Below are 27402 nucleotides of genomic sequence, written 5' to 3'. Positions count from 1 at the left end.
CCCTTTTTAAGATAGGGACAACATTTGACCTCCTTCAGTCTGCAGGGATTTCTCCTGTTCTCCAAGAATTCTCAAGATTATTGACAGTGGCTCTGAGATTACTTCTTCTAATCCCTTTTGGATGTAGTTCATTTGGTCCTGGAGAGTTGAATTTATTAAGATTAACCAGGTATACCTGTACTATCTCTTTACTTATTCTGCGCTGCATTTTCCTACATTTCCTCTGCTCCATTTTCTTCAGGTTGAGAACCCTTTTCCTTCTGTGAGAAGACTGGGCAAAGAAGTTGTTGAGTAGTTCTGCTTTCTCTCTGTTCCCTGTTAGCATTACACTATCTTCTTCCTGAAATGTCCCTACCATTTCCTCCTTCTTCTATTAACATAAGCAAAAAAGCCCTTCTTATTCCTCTTAACCTCTCTAGCAAGCCTAAGCTCATTCTGCACTTTAGCTTTTCTGATGTTTCACTACACATGCTAGTTATTTGTTTGAAGTCCTCTTCGGTGATTTCACCCCTTTTCCATTTCTTCTACATGTCAAATATTCAAATGTTCTCACTTCTGAGAGAAATGAACCTGTTAACAACAGAATACTCATCAAAAGGTTTTTGTGTTGAAGTGCAAAGCAACTTGGTTTGGATTGACACCTGACACAGTAAATACGACAAGAAGGAGCTGGGTAGATAACAGATATGAAAACTGGAAATTTAAAAGCTGTTTAGGAAGTTATTCCAGGAAGCAGACAAGGGCTCCGATCCAGAACACATTACTTAGGAGTCATTACTGAAGCCACAAGCATACACTCCAGGTGATCAGTTGAATGTTCTGGATCATGCTTAAATCCATTATTTGATTAATGTGTTAAAAAAGAAGACTAGCAACCTTTAAGATTAAAAGAAGTGTAAATAAAAGCATTCTTCAGAACTACTGTTTCCCCAAACAACTTTCTTTAATTCTTTTCTGTTTAATAGTCAAGAACAGCCAGCTATACATGCAAAATGAATGCATGCACAATGACTGAATTAGAAAGTACTGAAAGGGTGAGAGTGTCATCTCATAAACCATAGAGGTTTCCCTCATCTTGAATACTGTGAACAAGGCTGGTCACCCCATCTTAAAACAGACATACAGGAGGAAAAATAGGATGATCCAGAGACGCATGATGAAAATGATAAGAGAAATGGAGAGACTTCTGTGAAAAGAGATTGAAAAGATTAGAATCAACTGATTTAGACATAATAAAAGTAAATTTGCCATAAATTATATGTTAATTACTTCTGATGAATGCAATGATTCTTGTCTTCTTGTACAAATATTAGAAAAATCAAACAATGAAATTTTATATGCAATCCACTAATTTCCTCTAAAACTTTAGTATTTCATTTCATTGCAACTTGCCACATAGTAGATCTCTGAATGGAGAGTTGGCAATTATAAAATGAAGAAATATATAATAGCAAAATAGAAAAATTACCTAATGTTTATATATTTTCAAAGTTTCATATAGAAAACCCACTGGTGACATTTTGGGGAAAGGATTCCTACACAGCTTTTGTGTTATCCTTACTGATAGTCTTTTATTGGTCTAATCCAGTGATTCACAAACTTTAGTCCTCCAGATGTTTTGGACACCAGTTCCCAGAATTCCTGACTGTTGGCCAAGATGGCTGAGGGTTCTGGAAGCTGAAGTCCAAAATACCTAGAGGAACAAAGTTTTGGAATCACTGGTCTAATTGCTTTTGCCAAACCACCATATTCTGTATAGCTGGTAAGAGAATCAGATGAACTGAACAGGCCTTGTTTGGCTCTTCTATCTGTTTAGAGAGTATGAACGTTCACCAAAAATATATTATTGTCAAGAATTGCTTTATCTCCCAGGAGATCAGTAAATAGGTCTTCTGTATTGCAAACAGTAAAACTTTATTCAAACTTTCAAACTTTATTCAAAGGTATTAGCAGGAAAACACCTGCAGACAGAAGTATCATCATCCACAAACACGGATATAACATTAATAATGTCCTACCCCAAAGTGCTGGGGGCTTCATCTTAATTTGTTTACTAATGAAAACATACCAACCCTTTTTTCCATATCACCCTCATTTGCCCAGCTCCCAATACTATCCTGGTCTCATCTCTACTTTCTGTTTCCCACCACCTGATTTTGAGAAATTTCCTCCCTGACATATCTGCACATTGGTGCATCAGGGAAATGAGCATCCCTTTGAACCACCACAAATTATTTTCACTAGTATTATGCCTCCCATCATTCTCACCATATCCCAATGTATTCTTTACATTCATATACTTCTTCTGCATAGCTAAAACTCTGTAACACCCAGCTAAACATGCTTATATATCACAAAAACCATGTTATGACAGAATATGCCAGATTCTGACAATTATTAAACATTCAGCCTTAAAAACAATCAACATTTAGTCTCCATGTTTCCCACTTTTTCCTTTCTTCCTGAGATGTTTTCACAAATTAAACAGTATTCCAAATTCTATCTGGAACTGAAACATTATCTTCAATTCTACAGGGACAAATTTTAAACTAGGATAGATTCAACTCATTAATATAACTGCAGGAGTGGTGGGGGCGAAAACTTCAGATGCCTTATGGGGAATAACAGGATAGATAGAAGCCTTTCAACACAAATAAATTCTAGTGGCAATATGACATACAACAGACTAATATTCTGTAGCATTGATCCAACTCTTTTGTCATACTGCCTGAAATGCTGTGTGCACAGGCAGCAAGTAAAGGGGACACATGGTCTTCGATGTCTCTACACTAATGCACAGAGCATGGGAAATAAGCAAGATGAACTATAATTCCTAGTACAACAAAGCAAATATGATATAATAGGCATCACTGAAACCTGGTGGGATGAGTCTCATGATTGAAATGTAGAAATGGAGGGGCATAACCTTTTTAAGAGAAATAGGACAAAAGGAAAGGAGGAGGAACAGCATTATATGTCAGGGATATTTACATCAGTGAAGAGATCCAGGACATCAATACTGGAAGCCAGGTGGAGAGCGTCTGGATAAAATTAAAGGGGAGGGAAACAACAGGGATGTTATTGTGGGAATCTACTACAGACCCCCCAAGTCAGATGGAGCAATTGGATGATACCTTTCTAGAACAGATGACCACACACTCAGAAAGGAGAGATGTAGTAGTGATGGGTGACTTCAACTATCCTGATATTTGTTGGGAGTCAAACTCAGCCAAATCCTCAAAGTCTAGCAAATTCCTCACTTGCATCAAAGATGATTTTTTCATTGTCCAAAAGGTGGAAGAGGCAACAAGGAGGTCAGCTATTTTAGATCTTTTTTTAACCAACAGGGATGACTTGGTTAATGCGGTGTAAGTGGTTGGATCATTAGGTGGAAGTGACCATGTTCTCCTGGAATTTGTTATACAGAGGAAAGGAGAAGCCAGGCATAGTCAGACACGCATTCTAAACTTTAGGAGAGCTGATCTCCTGAAGTACTGGGGGTGATTCTGTGGTCAGGAATACTAAAAGTTCAGGATAGATGGGAGATACTGAAGGCACAATTTAAAACAGTTCCAATGAGGAAGAAAAATGGGAGGTGTCTCTAAAAATCAGGATGGATGATTAAGGAACTTTCAACTGAGCTACTCTATAGTAAAACTGTCAAAAACTGTAGAGAAGTGATACCTTCCTCTGACCCACTCAGTGCAGCTGGCCTCAGTAGAGAAATGTAAAAGGGGCCAGGCACCTTGTTATCATGATACTAACCCCTCACTGTTAGTGGGAGAAAGTAAAACTAGAGCTCTGCTGGTGCCTGGTTATAGTTTTATGTTCCCTATCATTAGGTTTTTTTCTCTTCAACCTACCACCCACCTTCAATAGTCCTTCCCAATTCAGTTCCATTCTTCCAGTCTTTATTTGTTGGTTAGTAGTCATTTTATGAAGCAGGAACACATTCCTTATCACCTTACCAACCCCACTAACCCCACGTTGGCTACAGATTTTTAGGTTAAGTTTGAGCTTCTCTGCAGAACATTTAATTTTGTGTCTGTACTATCTGTTAGAGACACAGATATAGTAAACCTCACAGAGGCAGCCATAATACATTAAAAAAAAAGAAAAGAAAAGAAACTCCTGGAATAGTGGGTAGCATGGAAAATAGAATTTCCAAATGACAATTTGGATTAGAGTCCAATTGCGTTGGATTAGCTCCAAATCAGTCTGAACCTGATTCCAACCACCAAATTGCTATGGAAGCAGTATCAGAAACAGGGATGTCTTGCATAATTCTGCTATGTGGACCACACAGAATTTCATAGAATCATAGAGTTGGAAGAGATCTCAAGGGCCATCCAGTTCAAATCCCCCTGCCATGCAGGAACTCCACAATCAAAGCATCCCTGACAGATGGCCATCCAGTCTCTGCTTAAGATCCCAAAGGAGACTTACCACTCCCGAGGGTTGCATTCCACTGTCGAACATTTCTACTTTAGGAAGTCCTCTAATATTAAAGTGGAATCTCTTTTCCTGTAACTTGTATCCATTGTTCCTGTTCTAGTCTCTGGAACAGCAGAAAACAAGCTTGCTCTCTCCTTTAAAATAAAGCGCTTTATAAATAAAGGTTAATGATAATAATAATAATCCTCAATGTGACACATCACTTCAAATACTTATAGAGGGTTATATCACCCTTTAAATGTTTTTCCAGGCTAAACACACCCAGCTCCCTAAGTCTTTCCTTATAAGGCATAGTTCCAGGCCTTCACCGTTTTGGTGGCCCTCCTTTGAACATGATCCAGCTTGTGACATCTTTTTTGAACTGTGAGCTCAGAAGACATAGTATTCCAAGTGAAGCCTAACAAAGCAGAATAGAGTGGCGCTGTACTTCCCTTGATCTAGACACTATTTTATTGATGTAGCTAAACTGCATTAGACTTTTTGTTCCGCATCAACTGTTGACTATGTTCAACTGTGACTAGACCCTTTTTAGTAGCTGTAAGCCACTGCCCCCCCAATTCTATATTATGCATTTCATTGTTCCCCCCAATAAAAAAGACCTGTGCAGAACCTTACGTTTCTCCGTAATTAAAATTCATTTTTTTTTGTTTTGGCCCAGCTTTCTAACCTATTAAGGTCATTTGAATTCAGATCCTGTCCTCTGGGTATTAGCTACTCTCATAATTTGGTTTCATCCGCAAATTTGATACAGCATGCCCTCTATTCCTTGATTCAAGTCATTGATAAAGATGTTGAATGCACTGGGCCCATGACAGAACCTTGTGGCACCACTAGTCACTTTTTCCATGCTGAAGAGGAGCCACTGTTAAGCACAGTTTGGATTTGGCCTTGGATCACCATACTTGTTAATGTGCCTACAAGCAAAGCCTTCCTAGTTTTTTGTGGGGTTTTCGGCTATGTTGCCAGGTTCTAGAAGAGTTTCTTTCCTGAGTTTCGCCAGCAAACTGTGGCTGGCATCTTCAGAGAATGCTTGCCTGGAAAAGAGTTGGGTTCCTTCCTATCTTTCTTCTAGTGAAAGATATAACAAAAGTTTGATCCAGAATCTCTTCAATGTGAACACATGAGCTGCTCCACAAGAAAAAGGGCTCTCTGGTACGGTTCAGGAAATATGATTGGGTCTTTAGGCTGGCTGCTGAGGGATATCCCTCATGCATTCTTAGAAGGGGCTAGTTTGTTGCTGGAAACTGAAGTTCAGGAATCTGTGGAGCTCAACAGATGGGAAGCTCCACTCCACCTGTCTTTGCCCTGGTTGGTGCTGCGCAGCCGCATGCGCAGCACTGACACGCTGCAAAAAAGAAGCTGCCTAAGTGGCTTTTTTTGCAGTGCCAAAACAAGAAAGGGCTCCGCCATGATGCCATTCTTGCCAGCGATATCCGGAGGCTGCATGGCGCTTGTGTCCAATGGTGGCCCCGTGTGGAAGGAGGCCGCCATGATGGGGTCGTCTTTATATGCTAGGGTTCAGGAGCGTGCGGTTGCTGCGCACTCCCAAACCTTAATTTGGCTCAAGGACAGCGCATTTCGCCTGTCTGTACCGGGCCTGTGCTGTGGAGTGTGCTGTGTGGATGTCCTGCTGTTGTTTCTTTCTTTAAAGACTGTGGCTGGCCAGGCATGCAAAAGTAGAACCTTTCTTATTAATTTCCATAGTCAGGCACAAACACTAATTTCCTCCTATGCCATGAGCTAATGGATGATATTCATGTAAGAGTGTGTCAGTCCACGTGACTCCTTCACTTCAAAAATCCTGGTTTCAATGTACACACCTTAGTTGTCAGCAACTAGCGATATATTACAGATGTCACAGAATCCTAAGAATCAGAGTTGGAAGAGACCCAAGGGCCATCCGTCCTGCCATGCAGAAACTCTCAGTTAAAGCATCCCCAACCGATGGCCATCCAGCCTCTGCTTAAAGACCTCCAAGGAAGGCGGTCCACTACACTGTGAGAAGGAGTGTGTTCCACTGTTGAAAGCCCTTACTGTCAGAAGTTCTTCCTAATGTTAGGTGGTCTTTTTCCTGTAGCTTGCATCCATTGCTCCGGGTCTAGTCTCAGGAGGAGCAAAAACAAGACAGTGTCTGTTGTCAGAACTAAAACACGTGCTAGCAAAGCATAATTAAAGCCTGCTATTTCAGCACATGGCAGGCTTTCTATTTGTTACAAAAGCAAATCAACCTTATTCTTTCAGTTCCATAACAACACTTCTTATTTCTTCTGCCTGTATTCCAGAAAATTTATCTTGTAGTTCTCATCCAAGCACTACTCCCTTCCTTCTGCTCTTTCATCACAAGAATGTGTCAACAATCCCTGCAATAAAAACCCTACTGCATGTACCATCGTTTCACCTCAGAATGGTATAACACTATTCCTAATTACATCTACAAAATAACTATCCCATTCTAGATTAAAATTAACCATGGTAGGCAGCTCCTGACATAGTGTGGTGTGCCTTCTCTGTTGCCTATTCTCATTCCCTACACAGCAAAGGGCCTGCCAGCCACGATGAAATATTTAGCCTTGTCTCTGTAAGGTATGCACATGCTTCATGTGACAAAAAACATATTCATGAGCAGTCTCTGTACGTCTGTTTTAAAGGGATCAACACACATATCTGTGTACAGGAATTCCTGTAGGCTTCCAGTTGCTGAATTCTTGCTATCTAACCGTGACAGTTCCATTCTACTCATGTTAAGTCAGCTCTCGTATAAGTCGAGGGCAGTTTTTGGATCCAAAATCATGGATTTTGATATGACCCATGGATAAGTCTGGGTCAAAAACTGGAGGATGTTACAAAAGATCTAAAGGGGGAAACAAAGCACCACTTCCCTCCTATATCTAACTCTCTGGAATCTCCCAAGCATCAGTCTCAACATGGAAAGGGGAAACAAACCTCGGACACACACACAACCAACACTCTTCTCCTTACAAAAAGGAGGACAGACCCCCTCTTTCTCTGCCTTTCATCCGGACTCCCAAGGCTCATAGCTTGCAAAAAACGAGGACAGCCCCCACTCTTTTCTGTCTTTCATTCTCAAGGATGAGGGCTTGCAAAAAGGAGGACAGACCCCACTCTTTCTCTGCCTTTCATCCCAGACTCCCAAGGATCAGGGCTTGCAAAAAAGGAGGACAGACTCCACTCTTTCTATGCTTTCCCCCCAAGGACTCTCAAGGATCGGGCTTGCAAAACAGGGGGAGACACCATTCTTTTCTGCTCTCCACCCCAAGGACTCCCAAGGATCAGGGATTGGGAAAAAAAGGAGGACAGACCCACTCTTTCTCTGCTCTCCACCCCAAGGACTCCCAAGGATCAGGGATTGGAAAAAAGGAGGCAGACCCCACATTTCTCTACTCTCCACCTCAAGGACCCCCAAGGATCTGGGCTTGCAAAAAAGGAGGACACACCCACTCTTTCTCTGCTGCAGACAGCCATTTAACCATGCGCCACCAGGGCTCCTACAGACCCTACTCTTTCTCTGCTTCTCCACCCCAAGAACCCCCAAGGATCGGGCTTGCAAAACAGACCTCACTCTTTCTCTGCTCTCCACCCCAAGGACCCCCAAGGATCCAGGGCTTGCAAAACAAACCTCACTCTTTCTCTGCTCTCCACCCCAAGGACCCCAAGAATCAGGCGTTACCAAAAAGGAGGACCAGACTTTTCTCTCTCTTTGCCTTTCAACCTTAGGTTTCCAGGCAAATGGGGGGACCATCCCGGGCATACAATTGTTGTGTCCTTTGACTCAGCAGCAGCTGTTAGCTCTGCTGCGTGGGAAGGCTGAGAGAAAAACAAGACATACACACAGAGGGAGAGAGCGTTGGGGCTTCAACAGGAGAGCTGTTACAAGGCTACAGAGGAAGGTGGGCACTTATTATTTCAGGAAATTTATAAGCATAAACTCATTGCCACATCTATAAGTCTACCCATGATTTTGTAGTCCATTTGGGGCATAATTTTCAACTTATAGTTGAGTATATATGGTAATACAGCGACGAGTGCTGTAGCATGCATCAAGCATATAAAACACCACAGCTTTGCTAAGTATCCACATGGCTTCTACAAAGTTAACGTAGCTTTACCTCTCTAAACCTTTAGAGATAACAGGTGTCAATGAGCATGTATTGATAAAGTGACCCAGGAGATGTATATTTGGATATTCAAGCCACAATCGAAGCTCTCATTAAAAGAGAACAGACACTGGACCGGAGAGTAGAAATAAATGGGCAAATCAAATGACGAGAAGTAAGTGGTGCTCTCCCCAAGGATTTGTTTTGTGTGTGTGTTGTGTGTGTGTGTGTGTGTGTGTTGTGTAATTGTTGCCTTTTCAGCTTGTTCATAAATGAACTGGATATGTAAGCAATAGTGGGGTGATCAAGTGAGACATCAAATTACTCGGTGATAACAGCAGAAAAATGGAATCTCAAAAAATCTTGGTGGATGTAACGGACTGGGTGGATGGTAATGAATTGACAAACATTTTTAAAAACTTTGACCTTCACACAAACACTGCCAGCGTCTGAACTAGTAGTGATTAGTGGGACAGAGATCTTGGGGTTGGGTGATCAGATTAATAATTACCCAGTGTGAGGTAGTGGTGAAAAAGGCCAGTTCCGTGCCAATGTTCATTAGAAAGTGAGAAGAAATCAGGAAGTATGTTGCTTTCTTTTAGTGCCAATATTTCACCCATGGAAAAACAGAGAAACACCCTACTGGACTTCAGGATCAGTATTACAAATCTTCTGTAATGGGATAAAGTTGGAATTATCTCAGAACCACACTGGTGTAGTGCTTGAGTGTTGGACTAGACTTTGGAGGTGAGGTTTTGAAACCTGCTCAGCCCTGGAACCCACTGGGTCACCTTGGACACACTCACACTTTCTCTCTCAGAGGAAGGCAAAGGCAAACTTCCTCTGAACAATCTTGCTAAGATTTCATGTAGGTTTGCTCCAGGGTCGCCATAAGTCAGAACAACTTGAGCCACACAACCACAAACAAAACTCAGAGAGGAATGTGGTATAGTTGTTTGGACTAGGACTCTAGGAGATAACCCATAGAAACTCACTGGGAGTCTTTGGGTAGGTGATATACAGTAGAGCCTCAGTGGAAGGCAACAACAACAAATCTTGCAGAAAAAAATCCTGTGATACAGCTTAGGGTTGCCAAAATTGGAAATAATTTGAAGACACACACAACAAATCTTGTAAGGGAAGGATAAAATCTTACAATTGATTATTTGTTTTCAGCCACTTGAATCTGTGAGAGACTAGAATCTTGTCTCACAACTGTGAAGAATCCTTAGGAGATTTCCTTTACTTGGGACCTATATTCTTTGTTCTTCTTCTTTTCACGGTTTCTTGGGGTGGGGGTGGGGGGGGGCTTGTAAACCACCTTGGTTTTTTGCCCTACCCAACACTACCCTTGGTTTTTCCAGCCATAGGGAACCTATTCGCATTCCTATTTAATGATTAACTGCCCTCAACAACTTCTCCGGCTTCAGAGCAATTCAAAGCAGGCAAACTAGCCCAAATGAAAAACCTGCCCAGAAGATGTGACACTTTGAACAATGACAGTGTGTGGTGTTCCCATCCTAACTCTTGCGGAGTTCTACTTTCTTTAGAGTTCCATCTCGTGGACAGGAAATCGTCATTTATATCCAAACAAAAACAATAAACCACCCAAGATACAAGCCGCCTACCAACTAAACTATCATATTTTACGATGAATCAGGTCTGTGGTCCTTAGTAAGACATTCGTACTTAACAAATCTCAAGATATAAAATTACCCAACTGGTGGATCTACCAAACGAACAAGACAGGAGTTACTCTGCAAGAAAAATCGAATATATCTAATACTTACTCATCGAAATTCTTCCCTTCTATGTTTTTTGCTGTGTCAGCAAGAGGTAATTTGCTCATTTCCACAGGCTGAATGTTCTTTCTTTTTTGCTGGCAGAGGAGGGAATTCTTTCAATGGGTGCTACCAGCTCAGGTTCAGGATCGGGCTCATCAAAGGTTACATACTCAACAGCTTCGTCCTCTTTAAAGGGGTGTATTCATCATCATAATCATCATCAATCATAGAAGGGTTCTTCTAGGTTTTGAAGATGCAAGTCTTCTTGTATAACTGCTCTACAGAAAGCAACATAAACAGATTTTGCATTTTAATTCATAGGTCATTTGCATTATAACACAACGACCATGCTATAAACAAATGTACATTATACAAGGCCAAATGTTTATCATCATAAACATTTTACACAATCAAGTCAGCATCAAACGTGTTCTAGGCCTAAGATAACTTTATAAATGGATGGTACTGAAATCAATGTTCAAGACCTAAGTAACTATCAAGTGCAGAGAAACCTACTCAGAATTGTGTCCAGCACAAGGGAACAATTTCACAGAACCACCCAGACAGGACGACTGAAATCAGTGCAGTTATACAGATTCCAACATGGCATCGAACCCAGGACCCCAATAAGAAGCCGTCGTGTGTGTGTGTGGCAAGCAATAGAGACGCAGTTGTCCTTCCGTTTCAATGCCTAACCATTTGTGCAAAGAAAAACAGTAGAGTACATCTTCTATTGACCTTTTAATTGCAGTGCATAGTTTCAAAGCCACATCATGGGTTAGTACTGGTCACTATACAGAACAGAACCAATAGTACATCCACCAGCATTTAAAGGTGTCCAGAATTTTTCTCCTATATTTTAAAAAGGAACTGACTAATGTTGGACAAAGAAAACTGAACAAATCTAAGCAACCAACCAAACATGCTGTCCATACCATACCCACGTAAAGGAGTGACAACTACAGTCGGCCCCCTCCGTATCCACACGATTTTTTGTGTTGCATGATTCAAACATCACAGTTTGAAAATATTTAGACAAGAATATAAGTTCCGAATAGCAACCTTAAGGTTTTCCATTTTTATATACGAAGGACACCATTTTGGCGCTGCCAGGATGTTTAATGGGGACTTGGAGCGTTTCATGGGACCACGGATTTGCTTATCCACAGGGGACTGGAACCAAACCCCACTGGATAACAAGGCCCACTGTACTTAGTTTGGAGTCCCGAGGGTCGGGGGGGGGAGGGGGGCCCCAGAAGAACTATACTGGGAGACAACAAAAAGATAGAAAAAAATGACACTGAGTTCCCAGATTGCCTGATTTTCATTGATAACTGCTTCCCTCAGTTTTTCGAAAATGTTTGTCTTCTCAATTTGTCATTTACGTCTCGAACTTTTTTTGGGCGGGGGGGCGTTAGTGTGTTGCAAAAGCAAAAGCTGAACGTTTTTGTGGCACCTTAACACTCACTACTTTATAAGGTTTATAGTTTAGCCCACCCTATAGTATGCAAAGCCTTGCTATAATACCCATTTGCTAATCTTTATATGTTATACAATTGTGAGACTCTGGAAATACTCTGGCCCAAAGATCCACACCAAACTTTCAGATGCAACCGAACTATTGATAGCCTGGAACAACGTATTCTGCCCGTCTTTCGCCCAAACTGAAGGACCCAGACTGGATCAGACACCTTAAGATTCCCTCCATCCCTCACAATGAGTTGTTTCCCAGCACCTTTCCCTTTGATGTTAAAAACCCCTTCTTTTGCTCTGTAAACGTAAGGAGGAGGTTTGACCTTTGGTTCCTGCTTTCCTATGAGCCGAGATCTAAGCGTAGACGGCTTTGCTCAGATTCTCCAGCGCCTCATAAAGACTCGGCGGCCAGCAAGTGACAATCCGACTCATTCCCCATGGAAACCTTGCCCCTCGTTCCAAAGTTGCTGCCTGTTGGTGATGGCATCTATCTATTATCATTCATCGGTTTATTCTTCTATCCATTTCGTGCTGCGTGTGGACTGTCTGTCGGTTAACGAGCCAGCCCAGCCATCCCGCCAGCCAGCCAGCCAGCCAGCCATCCATCTGATTGTCGCACTCGCGAGATAGCTAGCCTATCGATCTAGCGATCTAGCTATCTGCAGGAAGACACCCGAACACCTAACTGAAGGTGGATTCTGACAAAAAATACTCTTTGGCTGCACCACACTGCAGAAATAATCCACATGACACACTTTAACTGTCATGGCTCCAATGGTATGAATTCTGGGAAGTGACGTTTTATAGAATCATAGAGTTGAAGAGACCAACAAGGGGCATCCAGTCCAATCCCCTGCCATGCAGGATTCACAATCAAAAAGCCCCAACGACTGCCCATCTCAGTCTCTGTTTAAAATCTCCAAAGGGCAGACTCCAACACACTCTGGGGAGCTGTGTTCCCTGTGAACAGCCCTTATTGTCAGGAAGTTCCTCTAATGTTGAGGTGGAATCTCTTTTCCTGTAACCTTGATCCATTGTTCTGGGTCCTGTTCTCTGGAGCAGCAGGAAAACAGCTTGCTTCCGCCTCAATGTAACATCCTTTCAAATATTAAGTAGGGCTATCATATCACCTTTAACATCTCTTCTCGGTCAAAACTTCTCCCTAAGTCTCTCTTAGGGCATGTTTCCAGACCTTTCACCATTGTTGTGGCACCTGAGCTCTCTGACAGTGAAAGCTAAGTACATCACCAAACTGCCAATTCCCAGAATTACACAGCATTCAGCAATGGTAGCTAAAATGGTGTCAACCTGGATTATTTATGTAATGTGGATGAAGCCTTTGTTGTTGAAAAGAATTTGTACATTTGTGAGTCACAGTATCCATGATGTGTGATGATTTTAATTGTTCATGCTGGTTCTGGTCCTAATGAAAGGGAGAATGCCTTTGATTTCGGCTGCAATCAGTTGTTGCTGTGTGCCATCAATTCATTTTGCTTATGGAGGCCCGCAGGTGAACTTGTCACAGAGTTTTATGGGGCTGGGGTGTGTGGCTCACAGTCACCCAGTGGTTTCCATGCCAAGCAGTGAATTAAACCTTTTATCCAGAGTTGTAATTTAATGCTTGAACCACTACACTATGCTGGTTCTAAAGTTTTTATACCTGACCATTTTTCTTTGGATTATTTGAACTAAGAAGGGCCAGAAAGGTTATTTTGTTACTGTCCTGACTTCAACTGATGGGTCTTCATGGCAGTCGTCCCCCCCCCCCAATAATATATACTTAACATTCCTTAATAGTAAAGCAGATAGTGTTACTGGTTACATCTTCTGTTCTTTAAAGTTATTGTCTTGTAAGTTGAGCTATAACATTTTAGATTGACTGGATACTGGATTTGGCCGCAACGGGAAAATCCTAACCAAGATACAAGTAAGGATTGTGACTTAACTCTTTGAGGTTTCTACCGCCAGCCTTTCCAGGCATTGCATAATTGTCGCTTACTATTTGATGTTCTTTTGGTGCCTGTTTATTGAACCATTTCCTGTATTGCTATGTACTGTATATGTATTATCCTACTTGAGAGTATGTATTTTCCCTGGAAGAAGATTAACCATCCATTATGAAGCCAAGCCCTCCCTCCAGTCCATCTGCCTTGGTCCAGGCCTCGGAGACAGAGAGTAACTGCTGGACCTCATCCCCTTTCCCTCCACCACTCCCTTCTCCTTTTGTGTCATGTCTTTTTAGATTGCAAGCCCGAGGCCAAGGAACCGTCTAATTAAAAAGATTGTATGTACAGCGCTGTGTAAATTTACAGCGCTTCATAAATAAAGGTTAATAATAATAATAAGGGAAAATATTTTCTTTCATGATAATTGGCTGAATTTTAACTACATAGCACATAAATGTCCCCCCCCCCCCCCCAGATATCACATTATGGAGACTTCTTGAGAAATTCAATGGTCTTGGCCCAAATAAGAGGCATGTGGCTTCACAAGAGACAGAAACACTCTTGATTCCAAGAGAAGTTACTTTACTGCTGATAATTGAATTTCAATTTTACTGTCCTTTGTCTAAAATATGGCCAAGAAGGGAGTGGCCTCTGCTATACTGAGATTCTCCTAAACCAAAAGAACAGCAGAGACAATATCAATACAAAATATAGGCCTGTGACTCCACGCTGTCACTTTTTCTTCCTCCTGTACGGGTTTTAAAGCATCTGATGAAGAAACCAGAAGAACTTTGACATCTTGAATTATGTGTTTTGTGCATTTTAACTGGTATCCACTTTGTGGATTCTGGTTTACTAGATTGGCCAGAAAGTGATCATTTATCTATTCTTTTGTATATCCGTATATTAGTTCTTCAGCCGTTGCTTCACCTATTGATTTGGCTAAGGGAAAGGAACAATACCTTGCGGAAAATTTTTAAAGTTGTCTCCTATTTAAAACGAGCCCAGAATCATCTGAACAGCTCTTAATTTTTGGACACATGCCAAAACGCTGTCAAAGAATATTAAGTTACAGTAGATTATTACTATTTATGCAATCCTAAGGCCATTTTTAACTAGAATGGTCCATCAGCCTAGAATAGCCTCTGGCAAAATGGAATGGTATTATAGTTAATGTAGGCAGGCAAGAAGGTTTCGACTCAGAGGCAGAAGGAGTGAAGACAGAGGGAGGAAATATTGTACACAGAGGATTAATGGTACACTCAGAAGCAGGAGGAGTGAAGATCAGAGGTAGGAGCATTGGCAACCTAATATATGCAGACGACATAATACTACTGGAAGAAACAAAGACCTGGAAGAATTACAGAAGGTGGTCAAGGAGGAAAGTGCCACGGTTGGATTAATACTGAAGATTAAAAAACAAAAGTAATGACCATGGAAAGTCTACATCAATTCACCCTAGATGAGACAACTGAAACAATTAAAGAGTTCCCATATCTTGGTCGAAATACCGATCAGAATGGAGACTACAATCAGGAAATCAGAAGATGACTAGGCTTGGGAAGGGCAGCTATTACGTTTACTACACAGGCTCCTGGCATGGGACAAGAACAGTCCAAAAGGGGCTGGGAAGGAAACGGAACAAGTGGGGGACACATTTTAGTGCACATAGGAAGTCCCTCACTCATTCCATTTCCTTCCCTTCCATTCCAAATCCATCCCAGAGGAGGCGATTTTTGAGAACTGTTCTAAGCAGTTCTCAAAAATCGTGTCCTCTGAGACGGATTGGGAACAGAAGGGAATGGAACGGAATGTAATGGGGACTTCTGTCTGCAGCAAAATGTGTCTCCCACTCATTCCCCACTCGTTCCCAGCCCCTTTTGGACCGTTCTTGTTATGTGCCTGGAACTCCTGTGTGATAAACTTACATGAAAGAAAAGGACAGGATCCTGAAGTGAAAAGGCATAACTCTGAACATTAAAGTGAGAATAGCCCTAGCTGTTGTATTCCTCATCATAATGTACAGATGTGAGAGTTGAGCAGTGAAAAAAGCAGACAAAAACTCATTTGGGATGTGGTAGAAAATTGCCACCCTTGATTATGCCACCTTAGTAGCGGACTAAGCTCCTGATGAGGATATGATTCCATCAGAGGTCTTCAAGAAAAATCAACTAGTCCATCATATAAAATACTTATGACCAAACAGTAAATAATTACACAGCTATATGTTATACTGTGATAGTAACACAACTCTATAAACATAACTATAGTACAGCTAGTGAACAGGTCAGTGATGCTACTGCCAATAAAAGAAATGCAAACACACAAAAATACACAATCCCACAATCACCTTATTCATCTACACATCTTAATTCAACCATATTTCAAAGATTAAAACATGACAGGGTTAACCAATCTTGTCAATCATCAAAGTAAAGATTAGCAAGGGTAGAAGACTGATGGAGGAAATTCATACAACAAAAGGAGTCCCATAAGGTTCCCTGTTAGCATGTTTAATTTTAATTTTAATAATATTGTAACTATGTAAAATTGCCTGTATAATTTTCCACTTTTAGTAGGAAAAAGTAAAAGGGCAATCCTAATATGCCTAAATATCTGCAGGCATATTTTGATGAAATAAATTCAGCTACAAAAGATCAAATTAACAAATTAACATACACAGAAGTCAACTCATGCTATTTTTGAAATGTTTCTACTCTGGGGTGGGAGGTTGGTAATTCCTGTATCGAAGGAGCTTCTAGGTAAAGTAATTCCCCAAATACAATATGCATTGAGAAATAAAAGATTAGGAATAACAATGTCAATGACCTGGAGGTTTGTCAAAACAGGTTTCTGGGGTACTTATTGGCAGTATCTCTGAGGACCCAGTTGTGTTCAGAGTAAAATGTGATATCTGCAAAAGCTAGGGCTCAGAAGGCAGCCCTTTGGTACTATAAGAGGATCTTGATATGTCAGAGGATGGCCTCCTTAACCTGTATTTGTGTAACAATAAAAGAAAGTTAGCTGGGATAAGTTATGTCAAGATTTATTAACATGTAAAACCTTTTCAACAGACATTTGATTTTTATTATACCTGAGTTAAAAGCAAACTGCGGGATTAGATTTACAAATTGGATAATAATCAAGTTGTGTTGTTGTGTGCCTTCAAGTCGTTTCCGACTTTTGGCAACTCTAAGGTGAACCCATTATAGAATTTTCTGGGGCTGAATGTGTGTGACTCTCATGTAATATTTACAAACACTTAACTTCGCCCCTATGAGAAACACATTTACTGAATTATGTTTCCAAACTATGCCAACATCATCATTTGGATGGCAGATATAGAAAGATTCCAAGAAAACTTAAAGCTCTGCATCTGCGGTATGGGAGACGTACAGGATATTTCACACTATTTACTTTATTGCCAGTTATATCAAAATCCCAATGAGAGTTTCTTGAGACAGATTTTGTTTCCTTTACAGGGTAAGAGCTCGTGTGAAAATATATTGGTTATTGTCAGGCTGTGACCCATTTGTCATATAGGCTGCATCCACACTGCAGAAATAAGGCAGTTTGACACCACTTTAACAGCCATGGCTCGGTGCTGTGGAGTTCTGGGAAGTGTAGTTGGTTGGGGCACCAGAGTGGAATTCTGGGAAACTATACTTCCTAGAATTTCATAGCACTGAGCCATGGCTGTTAAAGTGGTGTAAAATTGCATTATTTCTGCAGTGCAGATGCAGACGTACAGAACAACCTTATTTGTTAAGGCTGATTAAAGTATTTGTGCTCTCTTGATGAAAGTTATTTCTTTATGCTATACGGGAGACTTGTTAATTTTACTTTTTATATGTATATACTTTATGTATGACAAGTGTACATACATTCTTTTATCACATATATAATAACTTTTAGTCAAATACAATAAATGAATATGCCTATGCTTAAAAGAATTTGCAGATATTCTGTTTCAAGAACCTTCCTGGGCTCTGGAAAACCTGAGCCACATTCAGTATCCTTTATCTGTCTGTCTGTCTATGTCTCTCTCATCCATCTGTAGCTAGAATTCTAGATACAAAGTATGGTGCTCCCAGACAAAGATCCCATTGTCCTGTTTATATATATATGACAAAATGGAGCTTATAATTGATATGGAATGTAGTCTACACAATCAATCATCAAACAAATAAGCTATGCATAGATGCTGGAAATAGCTACATTTACTATTTCAGAAAGTGTGTTTAAGAGTGTGGCAAGACCACAGGATTAAATGTTAGAATCTGAAAGGTGAAATGAGGGCATAAAAGTGATGATTTAAAAAATAATAATTGAGTATGAAGTAGGAAACGTGTGTTCATAAAGAAAGATATTTGTGTACTTAGCAAAGAAATCACTTACAATAACAGTACTTATATTGTCCTTTGAACATTCAAAGTCCTTTACAAACATTATCTAATTAATCTAAATCCTTCTGTCAAATATAGTTACAGCAGAAATTTGGGATGGATTACTAATCCAGAGAAAAGCTAAAAAGGAAACACCACTGTGGCTTGAACTACTAGTAGTTAAGTCTCTCTTTAACAGATTACAGATTAACAAATGTTTAGTTTGAGAAAATGGTTATTTATATAAAAAACCAACTGCAAGATTGCAGTTTCATACAATGACAATGGAATTCTTCTGCTTCTTCCCCAGCTAGGTTAACTATGTTTTCGCAGGTCATAGTCCACACAAAACATCACTAGCCATATTCAATACTAATGATAGACTGCTGCATATGTTAAGCACAGATGGGTAAATGAATTCCATGTAATCACACATGCTAAAGAGTTAGTGTTTGTATGCATGAATTTCAAGTTCAACAGCAGAGAAAATAACAAATTTAATGTAATTAATATGTGTTCAAATCTGCTGACAGATCTAGAAAGAAAGTAAAAGAAAAGTGTACGACCTGAACATGTTAAAGATGCTTTTCAACAATGAACCACCAGTATGAGAGTCCCCAAAATAGGGATAATAGGTGGATGTGCTGGTGCAATGAAGATTCTGTTCTATTTTAGGTGGGGACTTAAAGGCCTTACATATTATTAAGCCTAATAGACCATGACCCAGAAGAATTCTGGATTGAAACCAGTGACACTGTCAGAGAGGAAGGCAAAAATAAAACAAAACAAAAAACCAACACTATCTGTAGCCAAAATGAAAGAGAATCTCAATGGATGACAGATGAAACTCTTCAAGCAGATAAGGACTGACAAGAAGCAAGAGTTAAAGGTATCAGAAATAAAGAGTCAGAATCCTGAATGCAACTATTCAATTACTTGTGCACAGGGACAAGGAAAACTATTATAATAATTCATGCAGAGAAATTAGGAAGTGACAATAAACCACAATATCTGAGAAATCAAAGGGAGATTTAAATCAAGGTTAGAGATTCATACAAACAGAAGCAAATCTTGTATTAACTAAAATATGCCAACAAATAAGGAAAACTAAGTGATGACCAACAGACTGAAAATGATCAAGATATATCCCAATACGCAATAAAGAAGATACAAAATAATGAAGCCATTATAGGACTGTATCATCATTACCGTATCATGATTAAAATTAAAAATAAAGAAAAGCGGTATATTAAAACAGAACTGAATTGTTACAATATTAAAATAGATTGCTTATATACCGAATTATTTTTTATTTTATTTTAAGGCAAAACAAAACAATGCAACAAAGAGGACTTAGAACTCCTCCATTACACACACGCTCCCCAATCTTTCTCCTGGAGATGCTTAGGGACGGGTTGCAAGGAGGCCTTTTTCTCTGCACACGCTCAGAGGCACACTTTCCTCAGCTACACTGTGCCTTCACTTGTCCCAGAATACTTAAGGCAGAGAGCCTTTTTTTTCCTCAGAGGAAGACTGGGATTTTGGTCTTTTTGTTGTAAAGGGCTCTAGTGAAGGACAGGCACCAGTGAGAAAAACTGCCTCTAGAAAACTACAAAATCCCAGGATGTCGTAGCACTGGGTCAGGGCAGTTAAAGTGGTGTTAAATGACATTAACTCTGTAGCATGTAGCAAAGTAGTGGTTCTCCAACTTTGATTCTCCAAATGTTTGGGACTTCAGCTCCTGGGCATTTGCCATACTGCCTGGAGTTTGGAAGTTACTGGAGGGCAAGGACTGGAGAAAATAGCATTCTTGAAGTACTACCTATCCATTTGAAAGTATTCAAGGGTCTCTGCTGCCACACTGCAGAATTAATGCAGTTTTTTTAAAATAATTAAGTATTTTTGTTTTATAACAACAATACAAAACAATTACCGTAATACATAAGTAACAAAAAGCCTTGGAGGACTATATGTAAACTTGCATAACGGCTATCTTTTGCGGGGTAATAGCAGTAACAAAGTCCTAAAGACATCACTCAGATTCGCTAATTGATGAAGTTGGGATCCAAGTATCTTTCCAAAGAATAGTTTGATGAGTAGGGGTCCGATAGCAAATGAGTTGATGTTGATGTAATCCTCAAAAAAGGTATGTGGTTTCTTTTGTCCATTAAAATTTATTGCTTATTAAAAGAATAAAAATAGAGTTAAAAAGTTAAAATTGTTTGAAACACTTAAAATGATACAGCACCACAAACCAGTCCTTTAAAAACATTCTGTTTTAAAAGCCTGCCTGCATAAGAAGGATTTAACATGCTGGCGGAAAGACAACAAGGAAGGGGCCATTCTCATTCCCCTGACAATGGAGTTCCAGAGTCTAGTGGCAACTGAGAAGGCCCTCTCACGTCCCCACCAACCGTGTTTGTGATGGTGGTGGAACTGAGAGAAGAGCCTCTCCAGAGGATCTCAGGTTCCAGGCCAGCTCATACAGGGAGATACAGTCTGCCAAATAGCCTGGGTCTAAGACATAGGGCTTTATAGGTCATAACCAACACTTTGAATTGTGCCCAGAAACAAACTGACAGCCTGTGGAGCTGTTTCAACAGGGGCATGGTGTGGTCTCTGTAACTTACCCCTGTTAACAATATGGCTGCAGCTCTTTGGACCAGCTTCAGTTTCCAAACACTTTTCAAAGGCAGCCCCAAGTAGAGTGTATTACAGCAGTCCAAATGGGATGTAACCAAGGCATGTACCACTGAGGCTAGATGCGGCATTTCAAGGAATGGGCACAGTTGCTGCACAAGCTTTAAATGTGCAAGAGCACTCCTGTCACTTCAGAGCCCTGGGCCTCCAGATTCAGAGCAGAGTCCAGGAGTACCCCCAAACTGTGAACCTGCGTCTTCAGGGGGAGTGTAACCCCATCTAACACATGCTGGATCCCTATTTCCTGATCTGCCTTCTGAATTACCAGGAGCACCTCTGTCTTGTCTGGATTAAGTTTCAACTTGTTTGCCCTCATCCAGTCCATTACTGATGACAGACATTGGTTTAGGACCAGGAAGCCTCCTTGGATTGGAGTGGAAATGAATAATAAAGTTTGATGTCATCTACATATTGATGGCATTGCACCCCAAAACTCCAGACGACTCTCCTAGCAGTTTCATGTATATGTTAAATAGCACAGGGGACAACACAGAACCCTGAGGGACCCCACAGGCCAATGGCCAGGGGGTCAAGAAGGAGTACCCTAGCGCCACCTTATGGATTCGCTCCTCCAGGAAAGAACAGAGCTACTGTAAAACAGTACCTCCAAGTCCCATCCTAGACAGGCAGCTCAGAAGGATACCATGGTCACTGGTATCAAAAGAACTAACAGCAGAATTAACAATGACACACTCTACCTGTCCAGTTCCTCGTATAGGTCATCCACCAAGGTGACTAAGGCTGTGTCTGTTCCATATCCAGGCTTGAAACCAGACTGAAATTGATCTATATAATCTGTTTCATTCAGAATATGAAGTGGAAACTGTATGCAGAACACTTGAGAGAAATGAATCACCAAGACAAGATGGCATACCAATAGACTGCTTCAATCTACAGAGACAGAATCTACACTTTTGTTGTAGTTCTAACTAAAATCTATCAACAAATATAGGAGTCAAAAAATTGGCCAACAGATTGGAAACATTCAGTGTACATTCCAATCCCCCAAAAAGGGGATAACAGGGATTGCAGCAACCACAGGGTCATTGCATTAATTTTCTATGCCAGCAAAATGGTGCTCAAAGTCTACAACAAAGATTTTTACCATATATGTAAAGAGAAACGCCAGATTGGGTTCAGGAAAGGCAAAGGCAAACATACTGCAAACATATTTTGGATAATACGTAGTGGTCCACAAATTGTGACCTTTCAGAGATTTTGGACTTCAGCTCCCAGAAGCCTCAGCCATGTTGGCTAATAATCTGGGATTCTGGGAGCTGAAATCCAAAATTTCTTCAGGAGCACAGTTTGGGGACCACTGGATAATAGAGTGCACCAAATAATTTCAGAAGAAAATCACTCTGTGCTTTATAGATTATAGCAAAGCCTTTGATTGTGTAAATCATGAAAAACTGTGAATCACTCTTAAAGAAATCACATCACCCAGTGGTCCTGATGTATAAGCTGTCCTCAGGACAAGCTGCTATGATCAGAACAGAATCTGGAACAAAAGGAATGGGGTCAGGCAAGGCTGCATTTCATCACCCTAGCTATTTAACTTGTCTGCCAACAAGTAAAGCAGGATTAGACTTGGAGGAAGGAGGCTTGAAAATTGGAGGAAGGGTCATCAACAATTTATCAGATGATATCATACTACTAGCAGATAATAACCAAGATTTGGAATGATTACTGATAAAAATTAAGGAAGAAAGTGGAAAGCAGGTTTACAGCTGAACCAACAATTATCACATGATGATTTACATAATTTAAAGCAGGCCATGAAAACAATGAAACAGTTCAAAATTCCCCATACTTTGGCTCAGCCATTAATCAGAAGGGAGAATGCAGTCAAGAAGACTAGGACTTGGAACAGCAGCTATGAAGAAACTAGACAGATCCTGAACTGTAAGAATAGATAACTGAATTGAATAGGATCATCCATGCCATTGTATTTCCCATTTCTATGTATGGTTGTGAAAGCTGGACAGTGAATAAAGTCCATAGGAAGAAAAACAACTCATCTGAATTGTGGTGCTGAAAAAGTGTTCTACGAATACTGTGGACTGCTAGAAAGACAAATAAATGGATCCTAGAACAAACCAATGCTGAAATCTCCCTTGAAATGAGATGACAAAACTGAGACTGTGAGGACATGATTCTCTGGAAATGACAATAGTGCTTGTTAAGGTAAAAGACAGCAGAAAAAGAGGAAGACTGAATTACAGTGGGAGCCAGTGCAACATGTATTTTGTGCATTTGATTGGCCCAATAAAGGTATCATTGTTGTGAATTTTGGATGCAGTTTTAGATGCATCTTCCATGACTTTAGGTTTGTTCTCCAGTCCTTGGTGAAGAAGTCTGTCAAGCATTCTAAATGTCCAGGTAAACCAGACTACTAATTCACTCCTATCAACATACTTATTGGGGATCTCTAAGCTTGTCGCTAAAATGTTAGTGTGGCTGAACTTACCTGTGCAGAATACATGTTAATTCTTCTTCAGCAAAACACAAATCTCTACATTGCCATGAATTATACTTCTAAGAAATTTACACGGAAGAGATGTTAACCTGAACGTGTAATTTCCTGCATTCCTTTTAAAAATATTTGTGTTACACTGGCTCCTTTCCACTTCTCTCGATAATTAGTCACAAATTATACATGTTTGTTAAAATATGCAATTTCTCATTAAAGTTCTTAAAGAATGCTCAAATGACTTATTAATTTTTAGTTAATCGGTCCAAAAACATAATACAGCAAGGCTCAAAATGTTGCTTCAGTATTCTGGACACTCTTCTAAAAAAGTCATTTCTGGCATGAATGTCTATCTAACGTTTTCTGCAGTGAGACAAGTAATTCATTCACCTTGTCTGACATAAAAACAAAAGCCAACACATGAGCATGCTAGCCACTGGGCTTAGCACATCCTTCCACCTGCTATCAGAGGGCCTCATAAACAAATGCAGGAAGCAGACATGGCACAGGCTGGTCCCATTTCAGGCATCCCAGCATGGGACACTAAGGCTACTTTCTGCAATATGAAGCAAAGGCCAGAATGATATGAAGCAAATGGGAAGAGATAAGCTGATGTTCAAAGAGGCCAGGAGGAGCAACTGAGGAAGAACCATCCAGGGTGCCTGCTCCCTGCTCCCACTGTCTCCTCCTTTTTCTGCGCCCTTATTGTGTCTGAGATGAGAAAGTGCAGTTTTAAAAGGGAGGAGGGCAAGAAGAAGGAATGTGGGCCTGGAACTAATTCCCATTTTGGTAAACTATGGCCTAGCAAGCTGGGATTATTACATCTGAAAAAGATGAGCAGAAAAGGAAAGCCCAAGAAACTTTTGAGAAAAACAGCCAATGAAAGGTATTCAATGCCACAATATTCAATGCCACTCTAAGATAAGGAACAACAAAATATGCAAAACAAGTTCTATACCTTCCATATCAGGGTCTTCAAAGGGGTTTAGATCCATTGTGTCAGAATCTACAAATGGATTTGAACAGGAATTGGCTAAATCTTCATCCTCTTCATCCAGGAAATTAAGCTTGTTGATAAGTTCTGAGAAATCAAGGACACTACTTTTCAGTACAAAAACAGTTGGAACAGAACATGGAATGATCAATTTTAAAATTTAAAGAAATATTTTATTAACTGAAATATTAAAGTATCTCTGCAAAAAGTGAACCATCAGATCATATTTTATACTGAACTGTTAAGCTGATGTAGATTGTAACACACTAATATTTCTAGCTCAGCAATATGAGCAGAATCAGGCACAGTTTCATTAAATATTACTTTATTAGCAGTTCTCCTCTACAATGGATTCTTCCCATCTGTGGGAGTTCAGTTCTGTCCCCAACCCTCCGCTGGCAGATGGGGCTGAAATGCAGATAAGTTGTGCATGTTATTCGATGCGTGCCAATGTGCTTGTGTCTGCGTCGGCATGCATTCACCACCACTGAATAATGTGGGGCATGACAATCTGCGTACAGTCAAATCCACAGATTGCGAGCATAATGATATGGAGGCCCACAATATAAAGAAACAATGACTTTCTGAAAACATCTCTGAAAACCTTTTTTTAAAAAACAACCAAAACTTTAAAAGGTTGGAAGTTGTATTATAGCGAAACATCAACATGCAACATACACGAATCCTCCAGGGCATCATAATGATGTTTTAAAATATCCAGGCAGCAAGTATTATATAAAAATCCGTAGTCTCTTAATGCTATTTTTTTCCATTAGAGTATCTAGGCATGATAGGAAACCTATCAAATCCTCCCCACTCCCACGTTGTTAGACTACAACTCCCACTGTCTCTGAACACTGGTCATACTAGTTGGGGCCACTGGGAGCTGGAATGGAATAATATTTGGAAGGTCACACTTTGCTTTACCCTGGAAGATGAAGATACATATATCATGAGGCCATCTGTTAGTTGAACTTAGAAGACTGCAATGGATGTCAAGCATAAAGATACAAATGACATTTGAACACAAACAGAAATCAAGAAGATGACAGCTCACAGTAAACTACAGACAATAAGAAACAGAAATGAAGGAGGAAAGCTCATAAACCTTCAGAGGAACTGGCTGATTTAGCTGAAAGCATATTTGCGTGCTTTATGCAGTCGTCTTGATCTTCATCTAAGCTGCTCAGAGCATTCAACTGGTTTACAAATTCTGTAAACAGAAGCCAGTCAACACAATTGTGAGGGAAGGTCATGAAAGGGGAAAGAAGTACAAAGCATGCTGTTATTAGAACAAGAGAAAATGGAAAGAAAGGAAGAAAGAAAGAACATGTGTTAATTTAGGAATACATTCTAGACTTAAGAATCATCACAATTATACTTAATATATCTTACCTCCTATACAATGACTTTCCTGAATATTTTAATGTAAATAATTTTGTTTATTTGTATACATTCTCGACAAAAGTCTATTCAACTCATAACAATTCAAAGTTGATATTTTAATTAAGACGGCAGATGCAAAGCTATTCAATAATGTTATCTGATAAATCATTTATCAGTGTGAAATTACTGGCATGGGGAAAGGAACATGTATCTGAATGATGCATCAATACTTTTTAAACACTTTAAAGGAGTGGTTATGATCTAGGCTTTGGTTCAGGCAAAAATAAGTTATATTGTCCTTGATCTTCACACAGATAATGTTCTTCTTAACAAGTGGCAGAAGACCGTTACAGATGGCAAAATGCTAACAGGGGACAGAGAAAAGGCAGAATTACTCAACACTTTCTTTGCCTCAGTTTTATCAGAAAAGGAAGAGTGCTCAACACGAGGATAATGGAGCAGAGGACAGAATAGGGAAATTTCAACACAAAATAAGTAAAGAGATAGTACAGGAATATCTGGTTAATCTAAACGAATATAAATCTCCAGGACCAGATAAACTACTTCCAAGGGTATTAAAAGAACTGGCAAAAGTAATATCGGAACCATTGGCAATAATCTTTCAGAACTACTGGAGAACAGGAGAAGTCCCAGCAGACTGGAGGAGGGCAAACGTCCCCATCTTCAAAACGGGAAAAAAAGAGGATCCCAACAGTTATCGTCCAGTTAGTCTGACATCAATACCAGGAAAGATTCTAGAGCAGATCATTAAAAAGAGAGTCTGTGAACATCTAGAAAGCAATGCCATAATCACAAAAAATCAAAACGGGTTTCAGAGAAAGAAGTCATGCCAGACAAATCTAATCTCTTTCTTTGATAAAATTACCAGCTTGGTAGATGAAGGGAATGCTGTGGATATGGTATATCTTGATTTCAGTAAGGCCTTTGACAAGGTTTCCCATGACATTCTTGCAAACAAGCTAGTGAAATGTGGGCTAGACAACATAACTGTTACATGGATTTGTAATTGGTTGACTGGCCAAACCCAAAGGGTGCTCAACAATGGCTCTTTTTCATCCTGGAAAGAAGTAACCAGTGGGGTCCCACAGGAGTCCGTCCTGGGCCCAGGGCTATTCAATATCTTTATCAATGACCTGGATGACAGAATTGGGAGTATACTTATCAAATTTGCAAATGACACCAAATTAGGAGGAGTAGCTAACACCCTAGAGGACTCTGAGATTATATTTGCCATTTCTTTTAATACCCTTGGATGTAGTTCATCTGGTCCAGGAGACTTAAATTCAATTAGATTAACCTGCACTTCCTCTTTACTTATTCTGTGCTGCATTTCTCCTATTTCTCTGCTCCATTTTCCTCAGGTTGAGCAACCTTTTCCTTTTGTGAAGAGACTGAGGGAAAAAAGATGTTGAGTAATTCTGCCTTTTCCCTGTCTCCTGTTAGCATTTCTCCATCCTCTGTGCAGTAGCCCTACCATTTCCTTCTTCTTCCCTTTGGCTACGATTATACCCCCCAAAACCTTTTTTATTGTTCCTAACCTCTCTAGCAAGCCTGAGTTCATTCTACACATTTGCTTTTCTGACTTTACCCCTACACAGGCTACCTATTTGTTTAAATTCCTCTTTAGTCATTTACCCTTATACATGTTCCATTTAAAACTTAGCTCAGCT

The 27402-nt window shown here is 40.1% G+C and overlaps 1 protein-coding gene across 1 annotated transcript in view; it reads right to left on the bottom strand.

Moving 5' to 3' along the window:
* Positions 1-27402, bottom strand: part of EHBP1 (EH domain binding protein 1) — a 306873-nt gene that overhangs the window by 182263 nt on the left and 97208 nt on the right. The window contains exons 8-10 of the mRNA XM_042458024.1: positions 25434-25538; positions 24290-24412; positions 21557-21653 (exon numbers count right to left, since the gene is read on the bottom strand). Of these exons, the coding sequence (XP_042313958.1) occupies positions 21557-21653; positions 24290-24412; positions 25434-25538 (325 nt within the window). The remainder of the gene's footprint in view (positions 1-21556; positions 21654-24289; positions 24413-25433; positions 25539-27402) is intronic.

This window comes from Sceloporus undulatus, chromosome 1 (assembly GCF_019175285.1).
Source record: "Sceloporus undulatus isolate JIND9_A2432 ecotype Alabama chromosome 1, SceUnd_v1.1, whole genome shotgun sequence".
NCBI classification, from domain to species: Eukaryota; Metazoa; Chordata; class Lepidosauria; order Squamata; family Phrynosomatidae; genus Sceloporus; species Sceloporus undulatus.
Note: the sequence above shows the minus strand (reverse complement) of the source record. Positions and strands in the feature narration are given on the sequence as shown.